The following is a 25,613-nucleotide window of genomic DNA, read 5'->3' as shown; positions in this document are numbered from 1 at the left end:
TCCTCCTCTACAGATCACACATCTGCTTTGTGCCCTGGAAACCCACCTCCATGCAACATAAAGCTCTCCAGCTCTTCAGGCCTGAAACCTTTGCTTTCTCTGCAATATGACACATAATAAAAAAATAATGCGAATATAGGTATATAGTAATATTCCACAACACAGGTGCTTAACTAATGACAGCTTATAAGGTTTGCCTGCAGACTCGGGGATAAGAGACATCAGTTTCATTTATAGCTACCTGCAATGTCGCTTTTTGGGTGGGTTTTTTCCACATAAGAGACTGATTCACTGAAAACGCCTTTATTACCAGTTCTCAAAAGGGTACCTACACTTTCTAAAAATAACAAGCAAAACAAAAAATAAGATGCCAACACTGCTTACTTCCCATTAAAATGAAAAGCAGACAAAAAGATAGAAATTTTCCTTCTTAACTAGAAGAGAAATCCATATAGTTTTTTATTACAGGATTTTTATCCATTTTCTGAAGCTCACATTATGCATCTGCCTCCCTAATCTCTCCCACATTTCTTGGCCAATTTCAATTAAGTCTGACAAACAAGATCAAGTCTCAAACACAGTAAGATTTATAAGAGGTCTGCACAACTGATCAAACCTAGCAGCCATTCACCTCCTTCTGGCAGTACTGATGGACTCATCTCCACTTGCTGGAGGTTACACACCTTACAGGCTCTGTCGAAGTCCTCGCTACAATTACTAGAGCACCCAGCAGGATTCAGGCTACATTTGGGAGGGGATGCCTGGGACACGTGCAACAAGACCTGGCAGGGAAGAGGGACAGGGGGCTGTATTTACAGGGTAAATGGCTCAGGAAGGGTGAGGAATGGTTATATGGTAAAAGAATTGCATTCTGCACAGTTGGGAGTATACTGCAGGATTAGTCCAGTTACTCTGCAAAAATTCCGGATTCAGAAGGATGACAATGACCCAACTCCTAACAATCCTCATTTTGCACTGAGAGTCCACATATGGTGGAGTGTCTCTTATCTTCTTGTACCATCCAGGTATTTCGGTTATTCAGAACACCCTTCCCTCTTACCTGTCCTGATCAGCAGCAGATTGGGTTTGACAGCCCAGCCTACCACTTGGCTGGAAAAGGAATCTCCCAGATGTCACCATTCTTATAAAATGAATAGGCTGCTTTAAAGTAAAAAAAGCCCTCTTACAAAAAATTTTATGACAGAACAAATAAAGGAATACTTGAAACGATCAAATTTTAATTTGGCAATTTTTTCTTGTTGCATGGCAGCAATTAGATAGCTACACCCTGACCTCTGTGTGGACAGATGCTATAGCCTCCTGCCTTAAATAGATGCTGTCATGCTTATAAATTGATGAAGAGAGTTACAGCTCAGCAGTGTTATACTACACTTATTCTGAAGGTCCACTAAAGCATGGTTTGAGTGCAGCAGACTAAAATAGGCCATAAAGCACGTCTGTCTTCAAAGCACCTGACTCAGGGGTAAGGGGAAAGCTGCTGTTTGGAGGAGGCAGGCTGCATTTCTCCTGCAGAGCAGAGCACACCCCACTGGGTCATGCTGCAGACGAGTGACAAAACCAGCACTACCTGCATCTCACCAAAGAATAAGAAACAAAAATCAAGCTTTAGCAGAGAAACAATTTACGTAACTGAAATTTCCTCAAAAATGTGACCTGAAGATGACATGCTACACAAACAACAGAGAAAAGCTGGTAGGATTCAGTATCTGAAGCTGATGGAGCTCAACACTCCTCTAGCAAAAGGGCTGGCAGTCCCATGGTACATAAGGCATCTTACAACATCGGAAGGTTTTTAATCAGGTGATTTTTTAATCCCCCAGGTAGAGAAAGTAAAGAAGTGATTATACGGGTATGAATGTCACCCCTGCGCAGACACTCTGAGAGGCAACTTAAGGGCAACAACTATTTTGTGCCAACATTCAGGTACATATATTTTATCATTTGTGCTTAAGGAAAATTACTCTCTGAAAATAACTATAAGCAATGAAAGAGGGAAAGTAAATGTGTGTGTGGCTAAAAGCGTTTTGCTTTGTTTTATAAAGCATCCACCCAGTTAATCTGTGAGCTTTTTAAGGCCATCCAGTTCTACACTTCAGGAAATTGGGCAATAACGTCAAATTAAAGAAAAATAATTTTATGATTATCAAAGGATCACTTAAACCACAAGAAAAGCAAATCACCTGAGGCAGAATTTAGGAGCCAGGAAATTTCAAAAAGTTCACCTGTCTACAGTAATTTTCTGTTTGTTTGCGACTCAGAGAATGAGATGTGTGGTCTCCACTGAAATGTGACTGAACCTTCTTAGCAAGTTTTTTTAAACTAGCTGTTAGCTTCATACCCCTTAACTGGCTAGGCAGAGACAGAACATGAAAGGTTTCTGATAATCAAGCCAAGCAACCTAGCTCTAATAGGACTGTAAAAGAGGCCACTTACCCAAATCTGAAATAAACAGAAAAATAGCACAGAGCTCTGAGCTAGGCAGGGCATGGCTAAAGCTAAAGGTGCTGGAAAGAAAAGGCATCTGGACTGGCACACGACCTGCAAGAGTCTCTGTTCCTGACACATCCATGGAGCCAGAAAGGCAGATGATGGAAGCAAAGGAAGCACCCCTGAGGAAGGGAGGCAGAAAGTGATCTTATAAAACTCTTCAAAAATAACTTGTGTCTAAGTATGAAACAAGTTTTGAAAATGCATTTTTCTTTTAATTTTGAGAACTTGGGAAAAGGGGTAAACAGACTTGTAAAACAAGAGAAATTGCCAGTAATGTAAAACTGAAGAACAACAGATTAATTCACCCCTAATACCATGAGAGAGGGCTTCCAAAGGAGACCATCAAAAATGCATGGCTAGCCAGGGCTGGCCATCACCCACTTCAGGTAAAGCCCTTCTACCAGTCTGGGAAGTTGGGGGGAAAAAAGAAGAAAAGGACAACAGTAGTAGAAAGAAAGAGTATGGCAGGCCACAAAGTAAAGCTAAAAGATAGGAGAATTATTTCCATGTCTTTCATTAAGATTTAGGCTATTAACGCAGAGTTCAGCTAATGAACACATATTAATATGAGAAATATGGAGCACAGGACAGCTCAAAAACGACATTATTTGCATTTCAAAAGGTTAGGCAGAAGGGGACTGTAAGCTGAACCATTTAAGTGAGCTCAAATGGAGACAGAAATGGCAAAAAAGAGCAGCTCTTACTCTAAGGAAGATGGGGATGATTGCTTTGGATTTTATTTTTATTACTTGCAACTGTGTGATGAGTGCTAGGAATGTTATCTTTAAACTAATTCCTAAGCATGTGATTTATTAGGAATATACTGATCAAGTCTTTAAGGGTAGATGCTTTAACTCATAGCTACATTCTGCAAATACAAAATAGGAAGTGATTTGAAACTTAAATCTTAAATCAAAAAAGCTCTTGGGGACTCCAAGAATGATCACAGTTCAGTTAATTTATCAAGCACTTACAACCACAACAGAAAAACTCCCCCAAAAACTAGGGGTGGGGCAGAAACAGATGCAAAATATGAACTAATGCTTCCAATAAAGAGTACGATGTAAATACTTTAAGAGACTGGGAAAGCAGAAGCCCAGAGTGCTAGAGGCAGTCACAATGTATATAGCAAAGTGTCCTAGCTTTCCAGTAGGAACATCTGAAGCTTCATGCTTTTTATTAAATAAAGATGTCCCACAAGTTTTAACAATCAGGGCACTCCAGACATCTTTGTAGCATCCTAGGGAGATGGGGACCCCCAGAACTAACTCACAGTGCTAAGGTTTTACAGTCACACAGAGGTCTGGGCACAAATGCAGAAGACCATCTTGCACAGAGAGCTGCAGACACACAAGAGGAAGCCAGCAGTTACCATGCCCACAACTCTCCCAAGCAAAAAGGATTATGAAACTGTTCCCTAATTAACCCCAGGCAGAGCCAGCCAGGTTAGCATTCACATCACTGAGCAGGCATGATGCAACCTGGCTCACGTAATGTAAAATGGACAAGGGAATGCTCACGTGATCCCTTCCACTAGCAGAGATGCAAGGTCTTAACTCCCAAGTGGCAGACACCATAGGAGTATGTACATCATGTTTGCCAGCACAATTAGGCTGGGAAATAGTGACAGGCTACAGTCAGTGTTGCCAGGAGCAGCCATCTATCTCTTCTGGTCTTGCAATTTGGAGAAGTGCAAATAATTCCAAGTCATCTGCTGCAAAAAGGGAGTTGAAAACTCATGAACACAACTGAGAGCCACAGCTGAGTAAGTTCCTATTAAAAGTGACTGGGAAGAGCCTGTTTCAGCAGATACGCAAACAGAATAAGCATTCAGCAAAGGTTGTTGTAAAGAGGCCGCTCCCAAATAGCTGGAAGGAAATCTGGCATGAAAAAAGAGGTAGAGAGTTACAGAAGTGTAAAACAGCTCTCGCATGGCAATAGGAAAGCATCCTGACAGTCACAGCTTTAAAAAGCAACTATTCCAACATCCTTTTTTCCTGCTACGCATTCTGTAAAGTGTACCCATTTTGAAGTGCACTGGAAGACCAAAGCTAAAGCAAGAATCACAGACACAGCCCCCCATTTGCACTTAAAATAGGTAACAGATTAGTGATGGCATACTCACAACTCCATGAGTGTTTTGTCAGGATTAATCCTCCACCTGGCTCTTACTATTTTTCTTTCATTTACTATTTATGTCTACAATTTAATGACTCCTTTCTCTTCCAAAATATTTTGTAGTTTCAGGAGCAGCAAAAGCCACAGAAATCTCAGCTGGCCACAGAACAGTTTAAGGCCAAAGAAAATGACTGTGGGAAACCAGTTTTCCACACTGGCACATAATCATCAAAAAGAACTGGTATTTTTAAACTAGCTGCATTAGTGTCAAGGGACTAGCCTCTGAACAACATAAAAAGGTGTCAGCTAGTTACAGAATAGTATTTTCACTATAATACCGCAGCATATAATCAGAGACAAAGATGATGATGATGAAGATTGTCGTTTAGATGTTATAACAAGGACAAACACACACAATCAATAGCAGTTAGACCCACTAATAACCTCTGTTATTAGAGTAATACTGAAAAGGTATTAGGCTGCTTCCATACAGGTCAGGGGATTCAGTCTGTACTCAATTTCAAGTCTGAGACATTCCGCTTTAGAGCTGAAAAGCTAAACACCCCATTTAGATACTGCTTCTGAATTACTACAGGCATGACAAGCAAGATATACAGAATATAATCAGAGGTAATCACAATAGTAAGGAAGAAGCAAACCAACTGTATTAATACTTTACTTACATCATTACCAGAGCATCCAGATAAAGTACCATAAAAGGACTACATCCAGACTAGCAGTACAGTACACACACTAACTAGCAAGCTGCAGTGTCAGGGGCTATCTCAGCAGATTTAGTCAAAGACATTTTTAAGCACAAGTCTAAAATTAACCCAGAGCTACTGAGTTAATAAAAATATTCCCACTACTATAGCTTGACTCCCACCTATCATCTTCTAAACACAAGATCTGTGCATGATGCTCTCAGGCCTGCAATATCACAGTCTGTTCAGCATTGCTTATAGTAAAAGCGCATAGACAATACACAGACGAGATCAAACACATAAATAGCTTCATCCATTAGAAAAATGAAAGAAAGCAGCAAGACATGCCAGTCAGAGCTTCAGCATGTTAAAATTTATATTTACACCAATATGCTATCCGCTTTACTGAGCTTTAGTTAAAAAATATTGAAGTAATGTATTTTTACACCATGCTTTTTGGATATTGTCACCTACAATGGGAACACAGTTCAAGACAAAAATACTGATTTATGAGCTATTTAAACGCCAAGGAGACTTTCAGAAATTTTCTCTAGCTTTTTAGGTACCTAAGTTGCTTTGTAGATCTGGCCTTGTTGCTAGCATTGCTTTAATTATTGCCAATATCAGAACTAATTGCACCTGTGGTGGTGCAATGGAGAATACTAACATTTTTTAAACCTTAATCGCAAAAGAAGTATTGACTATTTTATTTCACAAAATATTCCTAGTTTGAAATACCTGTTAGGCAATTTGGAGTGCATGTACCTCTTGTCAGTAAGAAACAGCATAAGACAGATAACGACAGGCAAAGGAAGCTGCTGCCTTCAAACAGTTGGACTCTAGCGCTGTAGTGTCCATATGCACTTTTCCATAGGAGATGACTCCAGCCACCACCCCGAATTCCTCTGTAGGAAAGTCCTCATGCAGGCAGCAACCATAGAGCTCATATTCACTGCTCATGAGATCTCTTGAAGTGAGCAAAGCCATCAATTCTGATCGAAGCGTATCCAGAGCGTTCAGGTTGCCTTCCAGGTGCCCAGGATCTCAGTACGGTGTATGTGATACCACCAAACAGCCCCAGTCCCAGGTGGAGCGCACTATGTTCACCGACAGCACTTTTGCTGTGCTGCAGTATCACAGCCAGAGCTGCAAAACAGCCTCTTAGAACATGTGAGTAGGTTTGTCCTGTGCAGTCATAGTTCAAACATTAACATTTAACGTAAGGAGAAACTATTTCTGTCATTCAGAGAACAGCGAGAGTAAGATTTCATGAGGAGAATCCCTAGAAACAGATCAAAATTCTGCCACTGAAGGAAACACAGAAAGCAAAGACAGAAGTGAGTTATACCTCCTTGCCATAGCTGGGAAGACACTGCCTAGAAAACAAGGCCTAGGCAGTAACAGATTTGCTTTAATCCCACACAGGCATCCTCCAGACTATGGGGATGAACAGCTAGGGATGAAGTAGACTGACACTCTCTAGTGTAGTTGTGATGCACAGACTGACTACTCAGAATCCCATCTGCACATCCTTGAAGACCAAAGGATCGCTCAAGTCTTTTTATGCATTTGAAACTTTCTTAGAGATTAAGTTAAAAAGCTCATTCCCCACAGACATCTGCACAGTGAACAGCAGCTTCTGTGGAAGCCAAAACCTGAAATGAGGACAGTCACTGCATACCTACAATTACAGCTATGGAGTAGGAAGCCTGCATCTACCACAGCAAGACTCTAGACACGGTATAACTTCAGCCAGAGATGCTCAATTCTCTCTAGACTATAGGGACAAGCTACTACAAGCCCAGAAATGCCAATTTCAGGTATTCAGATGGAAATTACAGTACACCAAAGCAGTCCAACAATTGCCAATCCAGTCAGAGACTTGCCAGTTTTGAGTTTGTTTTTTAAACCAGTAAGATCTAGCCTTTCAGGTTTCTGTTTTTGTTTGCTTTTCCTGCCCCCCTCTAAACTGCTGAAGCATTACATTAGTTACAGAGTCAAAGAGATAAGGGAGCACAATGTCAGAAGAAGAATTCCCCAGAAAACCTGATACTTCTATTTGCTCAAAGGCCAGGATTCAATGAGACAGAAGCCTAGCCGCAGATCTTCAAGCAGGCCCGCAGTAGCCTACTTTATGGGAAGAGTCATTTTACCTGCCTGCAGATAATGGAGAATATCCAAAAGGGAACAGTAATCCACATACCCAAGATACTGAGGAGCCAAAGCTGAGCAATCTTTCCCAAAAGGTCTTTGGAGCATCGTGTGCCATTCATTCATCATGAACAGGAGGAACAGCTGTGCCCACTAAAACCACTGGGATTCTGAGCATTCTTGAAGCTACAAGGAGTTCTTGCAACCTGTGGCTGGATGGACATGGAGGTACAGGCAAGAAGAGTGAAAGATGCTGGGCAAAAGTCTCTAGCAGGACTTGAAGACAAACTCTGGCCCATACCAGATGCACTGTTAAAATCAGTGTGGGAACCTGAGGCCACCAGAAGGAAAACAAAGGCTCCTAAAAATAAAGGACACATCATCCAAGATGAACCATCTACAGATGCAAGATGGCCCCACCTCAGGCAAGCGAGCCCAGAGCCCTGGCACCAAAGAAGGAAAAAAAGCAGCATGACTGGGAGAGCTGACAGAAAGCTACAGAACTAGCAGGATTATGCTTCCGTGTGACCTACATACCGATGGTGCAACAGCCGGTACCAGTGGAAATGCTAGCAGAGGCAACCAAGATTCTTGGAGAACAATCAGCTCCTTGGCAGATAGGATGGAACACACAGTGCTGGGTAAAGCTCTTTCAAAGTCCAGAGCAGATGACCAAAAAGGTGTTTCTGAGTCACGAAGCTCTTCTGAAAGGTCACTTCTGACAGGCAAATACAGCCTGTGGATGATGAGACCTCTTCTGTTTTTTTTGTTTGTTTTATAAACCATCTGCAGCTCCATTCAAATGAGAATGAATTCCACAGAGCTGATACCAAACCTCGACCAAACCTCAAGGGAAACTACCAAGATGACAAAAATGAATACATGAAGGGAACAACATTCTTGAAGCACCCCAGGAATAAGTCTCCCATTCAGGATGGCTGATAACCCAGAATTGCACAGCAATCCAGAGAGCAAGGAGGCACTTCATCTTGCTGAGGCCATCCAAGAGGAACTGAGGACCACACAATACACTTCAGCAGGGAAGAGCAACTAAAACAAAGAGGTACTGGTAGGGCAAGACGTGTATGATCTTGACTGCTTACAGTACACAAGTATCCATGCTTGTCCACATTCTGAATATGAGCAGGTACTCGAAGAATATACTCTTTTTATGTACAATACAAACTTACAAAGGCTTAGAATAACTGACACCACAGGTTACCTAAGTTACATGTTATGTGTACAAGCACATGCAGTTCTACTTGATTGAAACATACCATTTCACTGTAACATAGGGCTTAGCCATCTTAATTAAGAACAGTTCAGAAGAACATATTACCTGACACAACTTTAAATAATTAATGCCTGTTGACTGGTTCTTCAACACTCACTACACAACCCATACTAATGTTAAAAAAAGCATTGCTATAATTTGTTTCTAACGCATTTTCTTAAGGTAACAAGGTACATGAGGTATGCGCAGGACTCCTCCTTCCCCTGCAGCTAGGCATTAGGGAACCCACGTGGGTGAAAGTTGTTATGAATGAAACCCACAGGAAACCAAACTCCAATGCTGCTTTCACTGAACCGCTGTTATTTTTATCAGTCCTACACTGCTAGAAAGTGTACATGCTACTTCCTTCATAAACCTCATACATACACTTCATCAATTTAGCCCACTAAATTATACTCGTTACTAAAAGTAAGCAGTGGGTTTGAAGCCTGAGGCCTCCAAATTCTGAAAACTCTTCATATTTACTCAAACTATACAAAGGAGCTGTGGGAAAAGTGGAGGTAAAGATGGGAGACACATGCTGGCTTGTCACAACAGAGTCAGACATAACCAGAGGAATGCTTAGTAACTACACTTTTGTTTCCATACTTAAAGAAAAAGGAAGAGACCTATACAAGTGGAGAGCTAATTCTCAATACTGTCAGCACCATGTGTTCCAGGGACTGACATCACAGCTGAATTTTTAAAGATTTAATTCTAACAGCAATGTAAGAATCTCCTGGAAGCCTTTATTAATCATAAAGGAACAAAAAGGGCCCAACTCTAACTTACTAAAACTGCACAGATCTGTGGCCTTCCTGGACTTTTCCAAAACACCTACTAAAATTGCAGCGAACATTGTCTATTGCTAGCTTTCATATTTAACTGAAGAAACAAGGTGCAATGGGAAAGGAACTGTGGCCTCCACAGTTATAAGTTTTAGATCAAAAGATATTACACTATAAACTTCATCAAGACTTCAAAGTTGTCAAAGGCAGTGATGGAATCAGCATCGCCAGGAATACGTAATGCTATTATTCCTAATAATTGGTGTTCTGAAGTCAAGTTTTGTGGAATTTGCAACATCTTTCTCAGCAACAGGAGAAAACTACCTGCAGCATCAAAACTCCAGAAAGTATGGGGGATATGCACTTAGTGAAACCATGAAAGCAATGACTGACATTAGTTGGCTTTATTCACACAGATCTACACCACAATGTTCTGCAAGAAGCAGAACGAAAACACTGTTTTCAAAGTGGATATTATTTAATCTCGTTGGCCTGACAGTACAAAACACTGCCCAAGAACGAGCATCTTGTAACTGGAATAAAGCAAAGGATCAGAATTATCACAACTAATGTAAGATTTCAACACACGCACGTATCTATAGAAACCACATCTGATACAGTCAAACACAAGCATGGATGAGAAGCCAGTGCTTCCCATGGTACAGAAGCAGAAATACAGATCTAGCCAGGGAGATCAAACACCAAATCCCAGTTATTTCAGGCTCCCTACCAATAGATGTGCCCAGTATACAAAGTCTCCTGGACATCAAGGCCCATGATATCAATGTACTGGCAATAAAACAAAGTATCTAGGACCTCTGGGAAGCCCTTTGAGGAACGACAACAACAACAACAACAACAACAAAAAGAAATCAGGTGAAAAACTGAACTCTCCTCCATTATTCAGCTAAGAGTTTCCATAAATACCAGTATCAGAAGACTGCCCCTGTAAAAAATAAAAAAGGAATTGATTCATCCTATACTTCGATTCCTCAGTGAGGTCGTAATTCTGCATTTTGATTTTGCTATCAGTTATCTCTTACAATGCAACATTGTCTTGACTTTCCTTAGAGTAAATATACTTAATGCGCAGGGAAAGTCACTGTCCAAGTGAGTAGGACAGTGGAAAAAATCCAGAGCCCCACCATGAACTAACGACCTCAAGACAGAACCTCCAGGAGAATTTTAGCTAGCAGCAAAAGCATTTTTAGGAGCAAATGTTTCTGTTACAGATCAAACACAGTTGCTTTCCAAGCAGCATTTAATTAGTCAAGCCAGAACATTTTACAGCTGTTGCTTTTGAACTCCCCACCCCTCCCGCCCCCCGACTGATTCTTCTCTCACAGCCTGCTCTTGACCTTCATCTCTCCCTTTCCCTAGGCAGGTAAACATACATTTCTTTATTGATAAAGCAGTATCCATCAACAACACTTTCCTAAATGAGCATATCAATGCTTCCTCAAAGAACCACTGAATCTTTCAAACCCAGCTCCTAAAAATACTGTCCTGTACCAATGGACTGTGTTTTATGAACACAAAAGTTCCACTGTTTTACTAAAAAAATGAAATTAAACAAAATCACACCCTAGATGTACTTAAAGGAGTACAAAAGTAATGCAGATGTAATTTTAAGTCATTATGGTATAGGTATATATTTCTGTCTACTAAATAACAGTGATATAAATAAAGCTACAAAAAAAATAGCATTTTGTCAAAAATGTGTATCTGCTTCAATAAGGCATAGTGATCTGAAGAACCAGGACCATCTGAGCTGACAGAAGTAGTCCACTACCTGTTCAATGTCCTGCCCAGCCTTCACGAGTGGAAAAAAGACTTGGAGGAAAGGATACAAAGAAAAATTAACATACATGTGGAAATGCAGAATGTGTTGTGAGGGTGGACAGTCTAATACTTCTTATTGTACTAGTTTGTCACATTATCTAAGAAAAATGAACACTTCCAGCCACAGTTGAATAACACTCCAAACAAGACCACTGTTATTGATCATTTTTACATTCTTAAACAGATGGTTTTGCCATAGCCAGCATAATTATAGCACATAGCCATGATATACAGAACTTTGCTCCCCAAAGTTCTTAGTATTATGCAATACACATTAAGCAGCTTGTGAAATACAAAAACACAACATTGAAACTTACAGTATTTAACAAAATCCTTCTGAAAATCTTTCCTAGAATTGACAAAGGCTCTTCCTCTCTCAGTTCCAACTACAAACACATCTGTTTCATATACAGCAACACAGGCAACTTCTGCCTTGGACTTGGCAAGTTCTTTACACTACAAAAAGAAAAACAAAAAGCTTTTATTACCATAGTTAAGAGTACAGTTAATAGAAATGTATGTGGTATCATGTAAAACAGTTATTAGTCCTGCTGCCAGCATCCACCCTTCAGAAGGTACTGCGAGTAACATAACATCAGCCATTAGCAAAGGACAATTTATACATCTGCAGTGCTTTTCATCAGGAATCTTAAAAGCATTGTTGACGCATTAGTGAAATTAAGGCCTTGTCTAGACTCAGAGATTGCACTGTTTTTAATTAAAATGATTTATGACATCAATCCATGTGAAATTATCACTTCCCTGTTAGATAATCATATTGAGTGTCTTACTCCAACTCCAACTTTCAACAGAACGTACAGGAGTTTTGTTCATTCACAGCACACTTATCACTCATCATGTTCGTTCAGAAAGGTGTGGTTGCAAACAGGAAGGCTGCCTGCCTGCAGTCTGCCTTGTCCTGCCTGCTGTGCTCAGGCTCAGGTGAATTCCTCCTGAGAAGGATTGCACCTTCCCTGTGAACACCTACATGTGTTCTGCTAGGAGAAATTTCTGGCAAAGTAAGGCAGGAAGCCTGCGGCGCAAGGAGAGAGCAAAGATCCTAAGAAAATTAGTGAGACCATCAAGAAGTGATCACAAAAAGTCAATTTCTCCTAGGAACTCAGATCAAAGTTTGCTGCAACCTATAAAGACACCAACTACTGCAGCATGAGAGGAAAAAGCGACACAAAGCTTTTAGGAACCAAATATACCCATTGGGAAAAGAGGCTTGCAATCCATTATCTTATAACCATCCCATTCAAAGTTTCATTGCTCAAAAGAAAATTTTTGTTCTTGCTTATCATTTAAGACAACAATTTTAAAGAACCAAATCTTTGACAGTGCCTCAACTTCAAGGAAACAGGACAGACATTTCCACTCACAGCCCTGGCCAACCTTAAACCCCACCACACAATGATAAAATAACTTCTACAAAACAGGTGATATGCCAACTTAAAAAAAAACAACAAACAAACAGTATTTTCTGAACAAGTTTTGTTGAATTGGTACAGCAGCTGAGGACAAGGCATTAACCTCAAGACCATTTACTCACTCTATATTACAGATAACAAAGACTAGAACATACTCTTGCCTTTCAACCACACTCTACCTGAGCAATCAAGAAATATTTCCCATTTATTTATTTGACAAAATAATTTTTGAAACAACCACACCACAACAAGAAACAAGATGACTGTTAGGAAGACCATTAGCATGATTTTCCACAAGCAAGGAGATAACAGTTACAGCTGGCTGAACGGCACACAATAAGGTAAAGATATAATATTACACCTTTCCTGCTCCTCAGCAGGAGGCAATATATTGGTGTAATCCTGCACGTGCCAAGACAGTTATGACACAGCTGCTTCTCTACTAACCATTGACTCAAGTGCTGACATGAGGAATGTAACCACCATTCTGCTTTCAGAGGAGTCTTCATCATGGATGGATGTTGCTGGTGCAGTAGCTTGGGCCATTTTCCTCCTATAAGATGAAATAATTAAAAAAACCCTGTTCAGATACACACAACAGTGCAAGAAAACTAAAATCTCTCTTATGCAAGGGAAGAAAACAAAAAACAAAACTCAAAACCCCAGAATACACCCCACCACACACAAACAAGCAAATATACAGGTAAATTAACAGGAGGAAGTGCTCACTCTTCTATTCTTTCATGCTTACTGCTGTTTCATCCAAAGCTGGAGCTAAACATTCAAAAGTTAAAATGTTGTGCCATGACTAGACCACAAACCCTTTGTGCCTAGAAAGATGCATATTAATTGATTAGCTGAATTTACATTGATTTTTCTTTCAAAGCGTGTTTGCAACTCCAGCAGTCTAGATAAACACAGCAAAACCCACTGGCATTAACATACAGAAAAGAAATGGCAAGTCATAGTTACGACACAAGTATTAGAACAATCCTTCCTGTAATTATCATGGCCTAGCTCAAAACAAACCACCACCCTGCCCCAAAATCATGGCCTCAGAGAAAACAGTATCAATAAACAGAACATGACATTTTTATTTGCATATTCTTCAGTTGTAGGGTTAACTCCAAAGCTAAGTAGTCCCAATTAAGGTGCTAAAATTAAAAACTTAATTTCAGCAGTGACACAAAAAAGAGATTTAAACCTATTCTCTGTATGTCATTCAGGAGACTTTAAACTTATTTAAGAAATAAGTAATAATCAGGACTTGTTTTGCTTCTGCTGGCAGAACTGTCTATACAAGAATGAATATATTGAGAATGAAGTTTCAGCAGCTGTTAAGAGCACATTTTTCTATTGGGGTGGTGCAACCTGTTGTGTTTATGCATATCTAAAGCAATAATTTGACATGCCTGGAGGAGGAGAGAACTGGTAGAGATTTAGCTGTTACAACTCCATGCACAAGTCTTGAAAAAAATCACCTCAAAAGTCAAGATAGCTCAGATAAATGAGACATTTCACAAAAGTTCGGTGAGACAGCTTGCTGCTCCTGCAGAACCTGGACACAGGACATGGCTCAAGTTTTCAAAGGTGACCTGTATCCTATTAGATGTGCAGACAAGTCAGGGCAGCACAAATAACCATTGCATGTGATAATGATGTACTTAAGCCACCTTAAAAAGGCCACAAAGGTCTAGTGAAACAGGATGCCCTTTGTATAAACAATGCGTGCCTCGCTAACAACTGTGCCCCTGAAGAACTAAAAGACTGATAAGAAGGGAACATCCTACCGCAGGAGGTGCCCGAAGTTGAATAATTGCTAATAGGCATGAAGTCAGCAAAGATCTTTGATGACTGGAAGAAAGGTAAAGGTGGCAGGGGGACATCACGACCACCGACTCAATTCAAGACCAAAAAGACTTACCTCCCCACCCTCCTTGAGCATGCGCTGTAGAATAAAAGAACACTACCTTTAATTCGAAGTGGGGAAAACTTTAGCCCAATAGAAACTGTGGTGGATAAGCAACTACCGACAATAGTTTTGGGGAAGAACACTGGAAACTAAATATGTAAAACTAAACTGTATAAATTGCTTGCCCGTTTAGGCATGAGGTGTGCTAGCTTTGAGAATTACCACCTAGTCCCCATCTTTGCACAAACATGAATTGGAATAAAATACTTCTGCTCTGTGCATATATTGGCGATTTGCACACTGGGTAAACCACCCCATTTTTGGGACAACAATAATACATGCTTACATTGGAAAAAGATGGCACAAATTGGGCCGGGGGGGGCAGAGCACACAAGGCTAGCAACACTGCAAGCTCACAACAGCCATCCAAGCAGCCTTCTGGTTCTCCAGACACAGGCCGGCAAGGTTTAAACAGCTTTAAAACTGCGCTACAGATAAACTAGCAGTGGCAGAGTCAGCAGCTGTTTGAGGATGCAGGTAATGAGAGGTCTGAACACCAGCACCAGCTACACTGAGGAATAGGCAAACAGGTCCAGGTCTGGAAAAGGAACAAAACTTCAAGAGTGAATATAAAGGAATAACAACTGTTGAACGATGTTGGTTGCTTCAGTGACCTAAGAGAGGGTCAGCTGGGGATGGGGAGACAGAGGCTGACGGGGTTCTCTTCCAGAGGAAGAGAGGCATCTTACTGCTTGCGGAATATCAGAGGGAAAAGGGAGATTATGATGTGACATAGACAAATCAGTCTTCATTGAGCTATGATTTTTTTGGTACCTAATAGAGTTCTCAAGCTCATCTTTGGAACTTCATCTAGGGTTAGGATGCTGACGGTGATTTTAAACATGATAGCTTTTAGACTTTTCAAAATTATATCTTAACAATCCAATATTAAAGATTAAATAGAACATAACTACACAGTTGTTCTGCATCAGTTCAACACCTCCCAAACTAGCAGTGGCACTAACATACGTACCTACTCCAGTCTAGGTGAAAAATCACACAGTAAAAACAAGAGTAAACTTATTTTCCATTTGTGACAGACTGAAAGAGTGAATGTCTCAAACATTGTGGTAGGGCAAGTTCTGCATAACAACAAAATCTGCATAGCAAGGAACCCCAGCTGAGAAGAAGCCGATCAGCACCCATCAGCAACAGGACAGGGAGGGCATGCCCAAGGGTGGGCAGCAACCTGTTCTGACGTGCTAACAGGGCAGCTCACTGTGCATGGCCAAAGATCAAACAATGGTCATGTCTGCAGGGAAGAAGTTACTCCCCAAAGGACCCCCAAGCCCACCGACCCATTTCCCAAAGGTTCTGAAAGCACAAACCATGCCTGGCACTTAATTAGCCCAATGAGTTTGAGTGCCCACCCAAAGGAGGGGCAAGGATGATAAAAGCACACAAACTGAAGCCTCACATGCACACAGCCACAGGAACTGGACCTTTAGACCAACACTGGACACAGGACTGGTGAAATCTCTCTTTTCCTTTTTCTCTCTTTCTCTTTCCTTTTCTATAATCCCTACACCTCATCCCTTTAAGACATAAAACTGCTGACCAAGTCTGGGACTAAGAGTGGATCTAGCCACCCTTAGGCTCTTCTCTGAGAAGGAGTCTAGAAAGCAAGGGGGTCCACTCTGAACCTCAAGACCCAACGGGAGGGATCTCCCTATTCCCTGAATTGATGTACATGGTTACCACAGGTTACACAGGTCACTGAGCTAGTTTCATGCCAATTCCTGTTGTGAGAAATCCTATTGTAATGCCTCCCAAGTTCAGTTTGTTTCTGCCATGAATAAAACGTTTAACTGATCATTTGGTGTTGTTTCACCTTCATTTAGCCCGAGGGTATTCCAAATTCAACAGAACTCCCTGGTCCGTCCAGCCTGGGTCGTGACACTATTTTGCGGAGGTACCTTTTCCAGAAAATAGACCAAGGAAATTCTAGTGATCATTTGAAGGCTGTGGATGCACAAGCACATCAGAGAAGTGCCAGCTCAGGCTTCCTCCCCCATGCAGAATTGCTCCCATCCCTGGAAGGTGGTTTCTGATCCATAGGCACACAGTGAATCAAGTTGGGGAGCTTGCCAGGGAACGGGAGAAGCACTCCACTGGACTGGCTTCCAGTTTGATTTACTGCACAGCCCCATGAACAGCCATCCTGGCTCAACAGAGAAGACAGCATATCCTAAGCTACCTTGCTGCTGCATGTGAGGCCACAGCCTCAGTATCTCAGAATTGCATTTGGATCAGGAGTTGGGTTAGGTTATCATTGGACTACTCTGCTAATAACATTTGGAAGAGTCTTTCCAAAGTATAAAGTCATAGTGCCTTGTCTTTTTAGGATACCCATTCTTTAACCAGTTTGCATGGTGCCTGTCCTGGTTTTGGCTGGGATACAGTTAATTTTCTTTCTAGTAGCTGGTATAGTGTTATATTTTGGATTTAGTGTGAGAATAATGTTGATAACACACTGATGTTTTCATTTGTTGCTAAGTAGTGTTTAGACCAAGTCAAGGATTTTTCAGCTTCTCACGCCCAGCCAGCAAGAAGGCTGGAGGGGCACAAGAAGTTCGGAGGGGACACAGCCAGGACAGCTGACCCAAACTGGCCAAAGGGGTATTCCATGCCATGGGACGTCATGCCTGGTATATATATAAACCGGGAGGTGTTGGCTGGGGGGGTAGGGATTGCTGCTCAAGAACTAACTGGGCATCAGTCAGCGAGTGGTGAGCAATTACATCATGCATCACTTGTTTTGTATATTCCAATCCTTTTATTATTATTATTATTGTTATTATCATTATTATTTTCTTCCTTTCTGTCCTATTAAACTGTTTTTATCTAAACTCAGGAGTTTTACCTCCCCCCATTCTTCCCCCATCCCACTGGAGGGGCAGGAAGTGAGTGAGCAGCTGCATGGTGTTTAGTTGCTGGCTGGGGTTAAACCACGACAGTGCCAGATCAGTATTTAATGTAGATTCAAAAGACATCCTGTTGCACCATAACAGCACAAGAATATTTCTTCCTACCCACTTGACAGCAAGTCACATGTGAAAGATTTCCCCCCCGCCCCCCCCCCCCAACATTTCATCAGTTTCTCCCTTTCAAACGACCATTTTCTCCGCTATCCTTAGCTATACCACCGGGACAGTGTTTATTATTAGAAAGAGTAGGCTATGGTTCAGTAGATCTAATGAACCTGGATGCTTTTCCAAGATCCAGCCCTTAGAAAGAGTGTGACAACATCATTGCCCAACATAAATCCCCAGTGCAAAGCCTTGAAAAAAGTGTAACACCTTACCCATTACCACTGTGCTACACAAAAAAGGCCAATTTAAAAACCATCCTTTGAACAATTATAAGCTGGCTGCCAGAGTACCACTTATGATATATCTATTAATCTTAATCACATATTGCTAAAAAAGAACTTCCAGATCAGTTAATATTAGTTATAATTACCTATAAATCCTTCAGTTTAACTGTGCCAAGATGAGCCTTTGCCCAAGTAAAGACTTGTAACAGTGAACAAAGCCTTGCAAAATACACTGGTTGAGTACCGAGGATGTAGCATTTAGCCATTCCTGCCTGTGGTTTAACCCCAGCCGGCAACTAAGGACCACACAGCCACTCACTCTCTCCTCCCCATCAGGATGGGGGCGAGAATCAGAAGGGCAAAAGTGAGAAAACTCGTGGGTTGAGATAAAGACAGTTTAATAGGTAAAGCAAAAGCCGCACGCTCAGGCAAAGCAAACAAGGAATTCATTCACCACTTCCCATCAGCAGGCAGGTGTTCAGCCATCTCCAGGAAAGCAGGGCTCCATCATGTGTAATGGTGACTCAGGAAGACAAAACACCATCAGTCCGAACGTCCCCCCCTTCCTCCTTCTTCCCCCAGTTTTATACGCTGAGCATGACGCCATATGGTCTGGGATATCCCCTTGGTCAGTTGGGGTCAGCTGTCCCGGCTGTGTCCCCTCCCAAATTCTTGTGCCCCCCCCAGCATACTCGGTAGTGGGGTGGGGTGAGGAGCAGAAAAGGCCTTGACTCTGTCTAAGCACTGCTCCGCAATAACAAAAACATCCCCCTGTTATCAGCACTGTTTTCAGCACAAACCCAAAACATAGCCCCATACTAGCTACTATGAAGAAAATTAACTCTATCCCAGCCAAAACCAGCATGCTGTGCTGCCTGATGAGAAGGTCACATGATATAGAGCTAAAAAACACTCTGGGTTTTCCTTTTATAAGAAGAAAAACAAAGACCAAAGCTTTTCAGGAAGCCAAATCAAACCAACGTGTATCTCACTCCACACATTTCTTGCTAGCTTCTACTCTTAAGAACCAAAAAATAGAAATATTCAAGGTAAGAGAGAACAAAACCACAAGACACAGTTACTTTCCATCTTCCCTGTACTCATGCAGGGGCAGACATGCTAATCTTGATAAACCCACTAGTAATGGATAGTCTCTCTAGCAGTTGCTTGTGAGACACACAAACAGCAAAACCAAAAAAAATAATTAAGCTTTATGAAGAAAAACTGTTATTTAAGCATATAAAGAATACACATGGAAAATGAGGAGGAAAAAAAAGATGGAATATGTGTTTCTTAGAGAAAAGTCTTAATAAGCAATAGCAACACGGTTTTACCCTTCACTAGATGCAATGCAAGCAGGTATTCCCAAAATGATACATCTATCCATTGTCTGCTACTCTCCAGAAAAGCAGCTGTGAGTGCCAAAGCATATGTCTCTCCACTAACCCCTCACCTAGCATTACAAACACTAAAACAAATCCTGCCACACTGGTAGAAATGAGCATAACTCCCATGAACCCCAACATACAGCTGGATGTGAGTTTGTGTGAGCTCATCCTTACACACCACTGAAGATTTGCTGCTCCCTAGGGGAAAGAAGTCCAGCTCCTGTTAGATCCCCATAGGCCACTTCTGATACTTGGGGCGGGGGGGAAGTTATTCTAGCAGAGTACAAAAAGCACACATTTCATTACAAAGCTGGAACAAGAAGAAACATAACAAAAAATCCAACAAAGCTAGACTGCTTCTTGGCTGTTGCAGCTTTCACCCCTTGGGTTCTTTGCCTTCTGGGCCAAGGCACAATTTCAGCATATTTAACTCTGCCCAAATATTGGCCTTCTGACAAAGGACATAATTGGTTCTTTCCAAAGTGTACAGATTAATACTCACAATCTGTTAAGTGCAAATGCATCTTTTTAAACAGATCTTGGCTAAAAATCTGTTATTTTTCCTACAATTTGGTTCAGTGATCCTGTGTTTCAGAGGAAGTTAAGTCTGACAGTTCTTAGCTAACCTAGCATAGAAACTGTTGGGATGCAAACCTACTACCACCATTTTTTCTGATTTTCTGTAACATATCCACCGTAGCTGCAGTGCACACAGGGTTAGGAGATTCTCACCTTCACCCTCCAGCATCTGTTCATAGCTGACCTACGCAATCCCATTAGGATGATCTATTTTCCTTGTTATGATGTCATTGATCATTTTAAAATTATACATATACTCTATAAGCAACAATTTTCAGCTCCTTTCAAGCACTAGACTGCTCACATGTAGCAGAAATACAACAAGCTTAAAAGCAAGAGTGCTCAAGACTGTGTGACACTCCTACCTTCAGATACACACAATTATTTTTTGAAAGGAAATATTTTCACCAGCCATAGCCTAAGAGAAATAGAAGCAAAGGATCTGGGAGTTCCTTCACAAAAACATTGCCAGTTCTTCACCATCTGCATCTGGTGCATGTGGATTATGAATCAATTCAGATGAGCAACATCCATGTTACCTCTGTGGAGGACCAGCCTGTTCTGAAACACAAACACTGCTGGACCACACCAAGCAAAAACAGCTCCAGATGTTCAGAGCCAGCTCAATCCAAAGCAAAGAGGCAGAGGAAGGTCTGGCAGAGTTTAACTCTGCTTACAGCCTACACCAAAAAAAAAGAGGGTGAAGCTTCCTGACATCAGGAACAGGAAGGAGAGACAATATGGAGATACCAGAGGGCATTTAGTCAACTCAAACCCATCTGGGTTTCTCTCTTTTGGCTTACTGCCAGCTCTTCCAGACAGAAGTTGGCTCCCTTGGAGGTACAAACCTGGACTCATTGGCTACAGAGCAGTATCATGTACATATGCATGGTCAGCTCTTAGCTAAGACTGAGCCCAGGCTGCTAACCATCCCCCCAAAATGAATAGAAACAACCCTCAAGAACAGCAAAGTAGCCCTTAAGAGGCCTTAACGTGTCAGGGAGGCTCTGCCCATCTCCCTTCCACACATACTCCCTGAAGTATCTCTGTTGCCTTTTTTTCCAGCCTCTCATCTGGAGCAGCAGAGCAGCTGATTCAGGAAAGTGCACATCATGGTTAAAGTCAACCTTCTTGCTCCTTTGCTCACTAAAAATTAAGTGTGTTTATCTCCCTAACCTTAAGCTATATCGCTTTCTAGTCCGAGACACCACGAATACAGACAGGGCACTCACCGGTTTCACCCGAGGAGCATGTTCCCTGGTAAGCACCCTTTTGCCATTCACACCCGACACCATTACAAGCGCAGCAACAGTGAGTGACCCATTAAACACGGCAGCTGGGACGTTTGCTGTCGCCATTTCATCCAACTCCCACTGCAGGGATTTAACTCGCAGCAGCAGAATCAACAAGACGGAGCACTGAGCGTACACACCAGCAGTGCTACTTACAGCACCACATCCCTCTCTAATTAATGAAAAGATTCGCAGAATCGTGCCACTTAAAATCTCACTGTAAACCAACACACTGCCCCAAATCCCTACTGTAGTGCTCACTGATCTAAGCTTTCATTTTTTTCCTCCGAGGGCAGCCGAACAGAAGGTCAGCAACCAAAGGCAGTCGGGAAAGAGAACAAGGGCCCCTAGCAAACAAAGCTCTGAGGGGAAACACCTGGTGCTCAGCACACCCGATAGCACCAAGACAGCACAAAGTCACACGAAACCAGCAGCAGTTCGCTGGGGGTAGGGGGCACAGTTCATGACGCAGCTGTGAGACACCCTCCCCCCCAAAACCAGTAATAATTCATTCCCATTTTTCTAGGTACTTTTATGATACTCAGCACCACATGATGACTTTTTAGTCAGCCTAGATGCAACTACCTCTGCTACTCTTAAGAACCGTTAAAAAAGTAAAACACGATTCCAGCAACCGTTATTCTAAAAGCACCTCTGATTTCTCTCATTCATAAGCCTGCATGTTTGCAAAGAGATATTTAAATTTGCTTTTCACTACTTCTAAAGATTCCAATCCAGACCAGCATATCATAATGAAATTTTAGATAAAATGAAAATGCAGTGTGTAACTAAATACATCACAAGGCAGCTATATATAAGTGAACTTACTACCCAGTTTGGAGTAGTTAAGAAACCATTAGCATGAAACTCCATTTCTACATTAAAGCCGGACAGACTCGGGGAACAATTCACTTAGTTTTTTTAGTTTTTAAGTACACAGTGTCCTACTGCAGCACCTAGGCATTTGTGAATTACAGTGAAACCATGTAAACAAAATGAAATATTAATCACGGCAGTCCTGACCATCTGACAATTTCTGTCTTTACCAGTATAATTATATTTACTTAGTCAACATGATAACCATGTTGAATAACAATTACTTTAGTTCTATGTGTCCATCAACACTTACACATAATATTTGAGAAGTGAATTAGTCTAAACTGTATTAATATTTATTTAATTATAACAGAACTGGTGCTGGCACTTTTTCCAGGGTGAGAAATTGTCCTCGCTAGTGTGAGCTGGTCCTTTGGATATCTATGTCATACTGCAACAGCCACAGGAAACAAAAGGCTCAAAGTGATTTAAATACCTTTAATTCCTCTGGGGTTCCCACAAAGAGCTAAACCAACACTAAACACGCATTTGTGTTCTAACACCTTGAAAAAAAAAAATCATCCTATCAGTATATAGCCAGTACCTAAAGTGCACATCTTTGCACAGTAGCTTCATGCAGTGAACTGCCCTGTGTCCGCACCAGTGTGCTGCTGCTGCCCATCACGGCATGCATCAGGGCACTCTGGGAAGCCTGTGAAACTAATCGCCCCATCACTCTTCAGCAGTAATCAGTCCCCTCTATTTGGTCACTTAATTCCCTCTGCATCTCTCTCCCTTGCTCTACTGCTGTATTAACCAAACAAACCAGAACACCAATTTCCATGGAATCAATTACACGTGTTCTTCCTTGAATTAAAGCATTTAGGTCAATCCTATGAGAAGTCTCTCTCCACCCAGGATCCGAGACCAGAAATAGAAGTCAATTCCATAAGCAAGAGTTTGGGAATGCGTCAGTAACTTTTTGTCAGAAAATTACAAATCCACAGTCTTTCCAGAGGAACACAAGTTTCAATCAAACTTCTATGAAAAGGTTTCATATCCTGATGGATAAGACAAAGGGCTGTCAGTAGCCTCTTACCAGGCCGTACAGGGGACAAACTTCTATGCCATCTAATTTACCTAATGGATATACAAGCCTTTCTTTTGGTTTTTTTGTTGTTTTGTTGGGTTTCTTTGGGGGGGGTGGGGTGGTGTTTTTTTAAATACGTTTCATAAGGTTTTGTTATTTTAATTGCAGAGTTAAAGTTAGACAAGCAGAAACAAATATTAGGTATACTTAAAAACATAGTCTAAAAGTTCCTCCTTGTTGTGAGATATTAACCGAAAGATTTGTACATGCTGACAACAACTCAGCTACATCATTAGCTTACAAGAGGATGGCTGCACTCATTAAACAGTCACCACGCGGATGTTTCTCTCAAGCAACTTACACACCAAACCGTTGGCAAAAGAAGCCTTCAAATAAAGAGCTGGAAACACGAGAGGTGATACCCAAAACACTGTGACGATTAAAAACATTGCCACGAATCCAAGAGAGGCCGGTAATGTTACACATCCACACAGGTGTACGATTTTACGTCGACCTCACTTAACCATCAGGTTGACAGACTTCTGTAACAATTCTTTCCTGCCGGGTAGGGAAGTCCTCTGCTGCCGGCCGTGCTGCTGCACATCACCCCACCTTTGCTGGCTGCCGGCCTCCAGCACCCCCTCTGCAGAAGCGGGTCTCTCTGCCGAGCTCTCCTGCCCTAACGCTCTCCCCCAGGCAATCTGCTCCCCTTGACAGCTGACTAGAGCGCAGGGAGACACTGAAGCGCTAGACTGAATTCACAGTTAAGTCGCCTGGTAAATGGAAGAGGTGAAAAAAAAAAGGGGGGGGGGACTAAACGCCTCTAGATTTTAAGAAAAGCAAAAAAAAGTCCTTCTGCTTACTAGCCGTATCCACGCACTCCTCACCTGAGCTGCCTGTGCACTTCCTCCCCGGCGCCCGGGCACTGGCCTACGCCGATGTGCGCTGTCCCAGGGCAGGGGCTCGGCCCTCGCCCCGCGCCCACAACCCCAAACGCGCACCCTCCCTCTCGCCCCCGCCATGGCGGAAGGAGCCGCCGCCCCCCGGGGCAGGGTCCCGCCACGGCCCTTGGGCGGGGGCGGCGGGTCCCACCGCAGCTCTTTCGCCTACCCCGCCCCGCCCCTTCCCGCCCGCGCCCAATCGCCACCGCCCCGCGCAGGCCCCCGGCACGTGCGCGCCGCCCCGCCAGCCAATGGGAGGCGGCGGCACGGCGGCAGCGCCCCCTCCTCCCAGCGGCCGGGGTCCCGGGGGAGGGGGCGGTGAAGGGCGCGGAGCCCCGCCCCCCACTTCCCCCCCCCCCCCCCCCCCCCACCGCGCGCGGGTCGCTGAGGAGGGGGCAAGCAGTCCCTCCCCCCGCCCCCGGCAGGACCGCGCGGACAGCGCGCGGACAGCCGCCCCGCCGCGCCCCCCCGGCCCCTCCCGCAGCCCGCCGAGCGGCGGCGGGAGCTCCCCCCGCCCCCCCGGGGGATGCGGCGCCCGCCCCCCCTCCCCCGCGCTCCGGGCCGGGGCGGGGGGGGGGGGGGGGTGTCTGCCCTCAGGGACCCGCGGGGTAACAGTCCCGTCCCCCGCCCCGCCTCGTACCGGGGAGGCCCGATCCCGCCCTCCCACTCACCCGCCGCCGGGCGCGGGCAGCCCGGTCCCACTATCTGGAGGCGAGGAGGCGCCGCCGGGCTGCGGGAGGAGGCCCGGGAGCGGGGGGTGAGGGGAGCGGCGGCGGAGCCCCGCTGGCAGGGGCCGGTTTACCCCCCGCGGCCTCTCGGCGGCTGGCGGGCCCAGCGGGCGCGGCGATGGGCCCGGCCGCCGCGCGGCCCCGCTTTTCCCCTCACGGTCTCGGGCTGAGCCCAGCGCCGCTCCGGGGGAGGGGAGGGCAGGGGAGGGGAAAAGGGGAGGGGGGAGGTCTTTTTGTTCCCGGAGCCCCGGCTGCGCAGGCGCGCCCCTCGCGGGGGCCGCCGGGAGCTGTAGTCCGCCGACGGCGGCCGGGCCGGGCCGAGGGGAGGGCGGCGGACTGCGGCTCCCGCCGTGCCCCGCGCGGGGAGGATGGGCGTACGGAGCCCTACGCCCGGAGGGGGAGCGGGGCCGGCGCGGCGCTGGCCGCTCGGGCGGGTGCGGGCGAGGGGGCTCGGGCGGAAGATGGCCGAGCGCGGCCCGGGGGGGGCCGCCTCCCTCCACCCCGCGCCCTCAGGCCGCCGCCGCCGCCGCCCCGGGAGGGCTCCGCCGCCGGCGGGCCGTCCCCCGTCCTCCTTGCCCGCGGCCTGGCCCGGGGCAGCGAGGGGAGCCGCCGGCTGCCCCGCGGGGCCTCCCCGTGTCAGCTCGCCCCTTACGTGGCTGATGGCCCGTGGCGCT

At 44.0% G+C, this 25,613-nt stretch overlaps 1 protein-coding gene across 7 annotated transcripts in view; it reads right to left on the bottom strand.

Moving 5' to 3' along the window:
• Window positions 1-25,013, bottom strand: part of GTF2I (general transcription factor IIi) — an 80,464-nt gene extending 55,451 nt beyond the window's left edge. For 6 of the 7 annotated variants that reach the window (XM_069791483.1, XM_069791487.1, XM_069791485.1 and 3 more), the window contains exons 1-3: window positions 24,883-25,013; window positions 13,265-13,370; window positions 11,705-11,843 (exon numbers count right to left, since the gene is read on the bottom strand). In XM_069791483.1, the coding sequence (XP_069647584.1) occupies window positions 11,705-11,843; window positions 13,265-13,363 (238 nt within the window). In that variant the 5' untranslated portion in view covers window positions 13,364-13,370; window positions 24,883-25,013. Of the gene's footprint in view, window positions 1-11,704; window positions 11,844-13,264; window positions 13,371-24,157; window positions 24,264-24,882 lie in introns of those variants that run through there. The other variant, XM_069791484.1, reaches the window with a different exon arrangement.
• Between the last annotated feature and the right edge of the window lie 600 nt (window positions 25,014-25,613).

The sequence above is a fragment of the Haliaeetus albicilla genome, chromosome 9 (genome assembly GCF_947461875.1).
Source record: "Haliaeetus albicilla chromosome 9, bHalAlb1.1, whole genome shotgun sequence".
In the NCBI taxonomy this organism is placed as follows: Eukaryota; Metazoa; Chordata; class Aves; order Accipitriformes; family Accipitridae; genus Haliaeetus; species Haliaeetus albicilla.
Note: the sequence above shows the minus strand (reverse complement) of the source record. Positions and strands in the feature narration are given on the sequence as shown.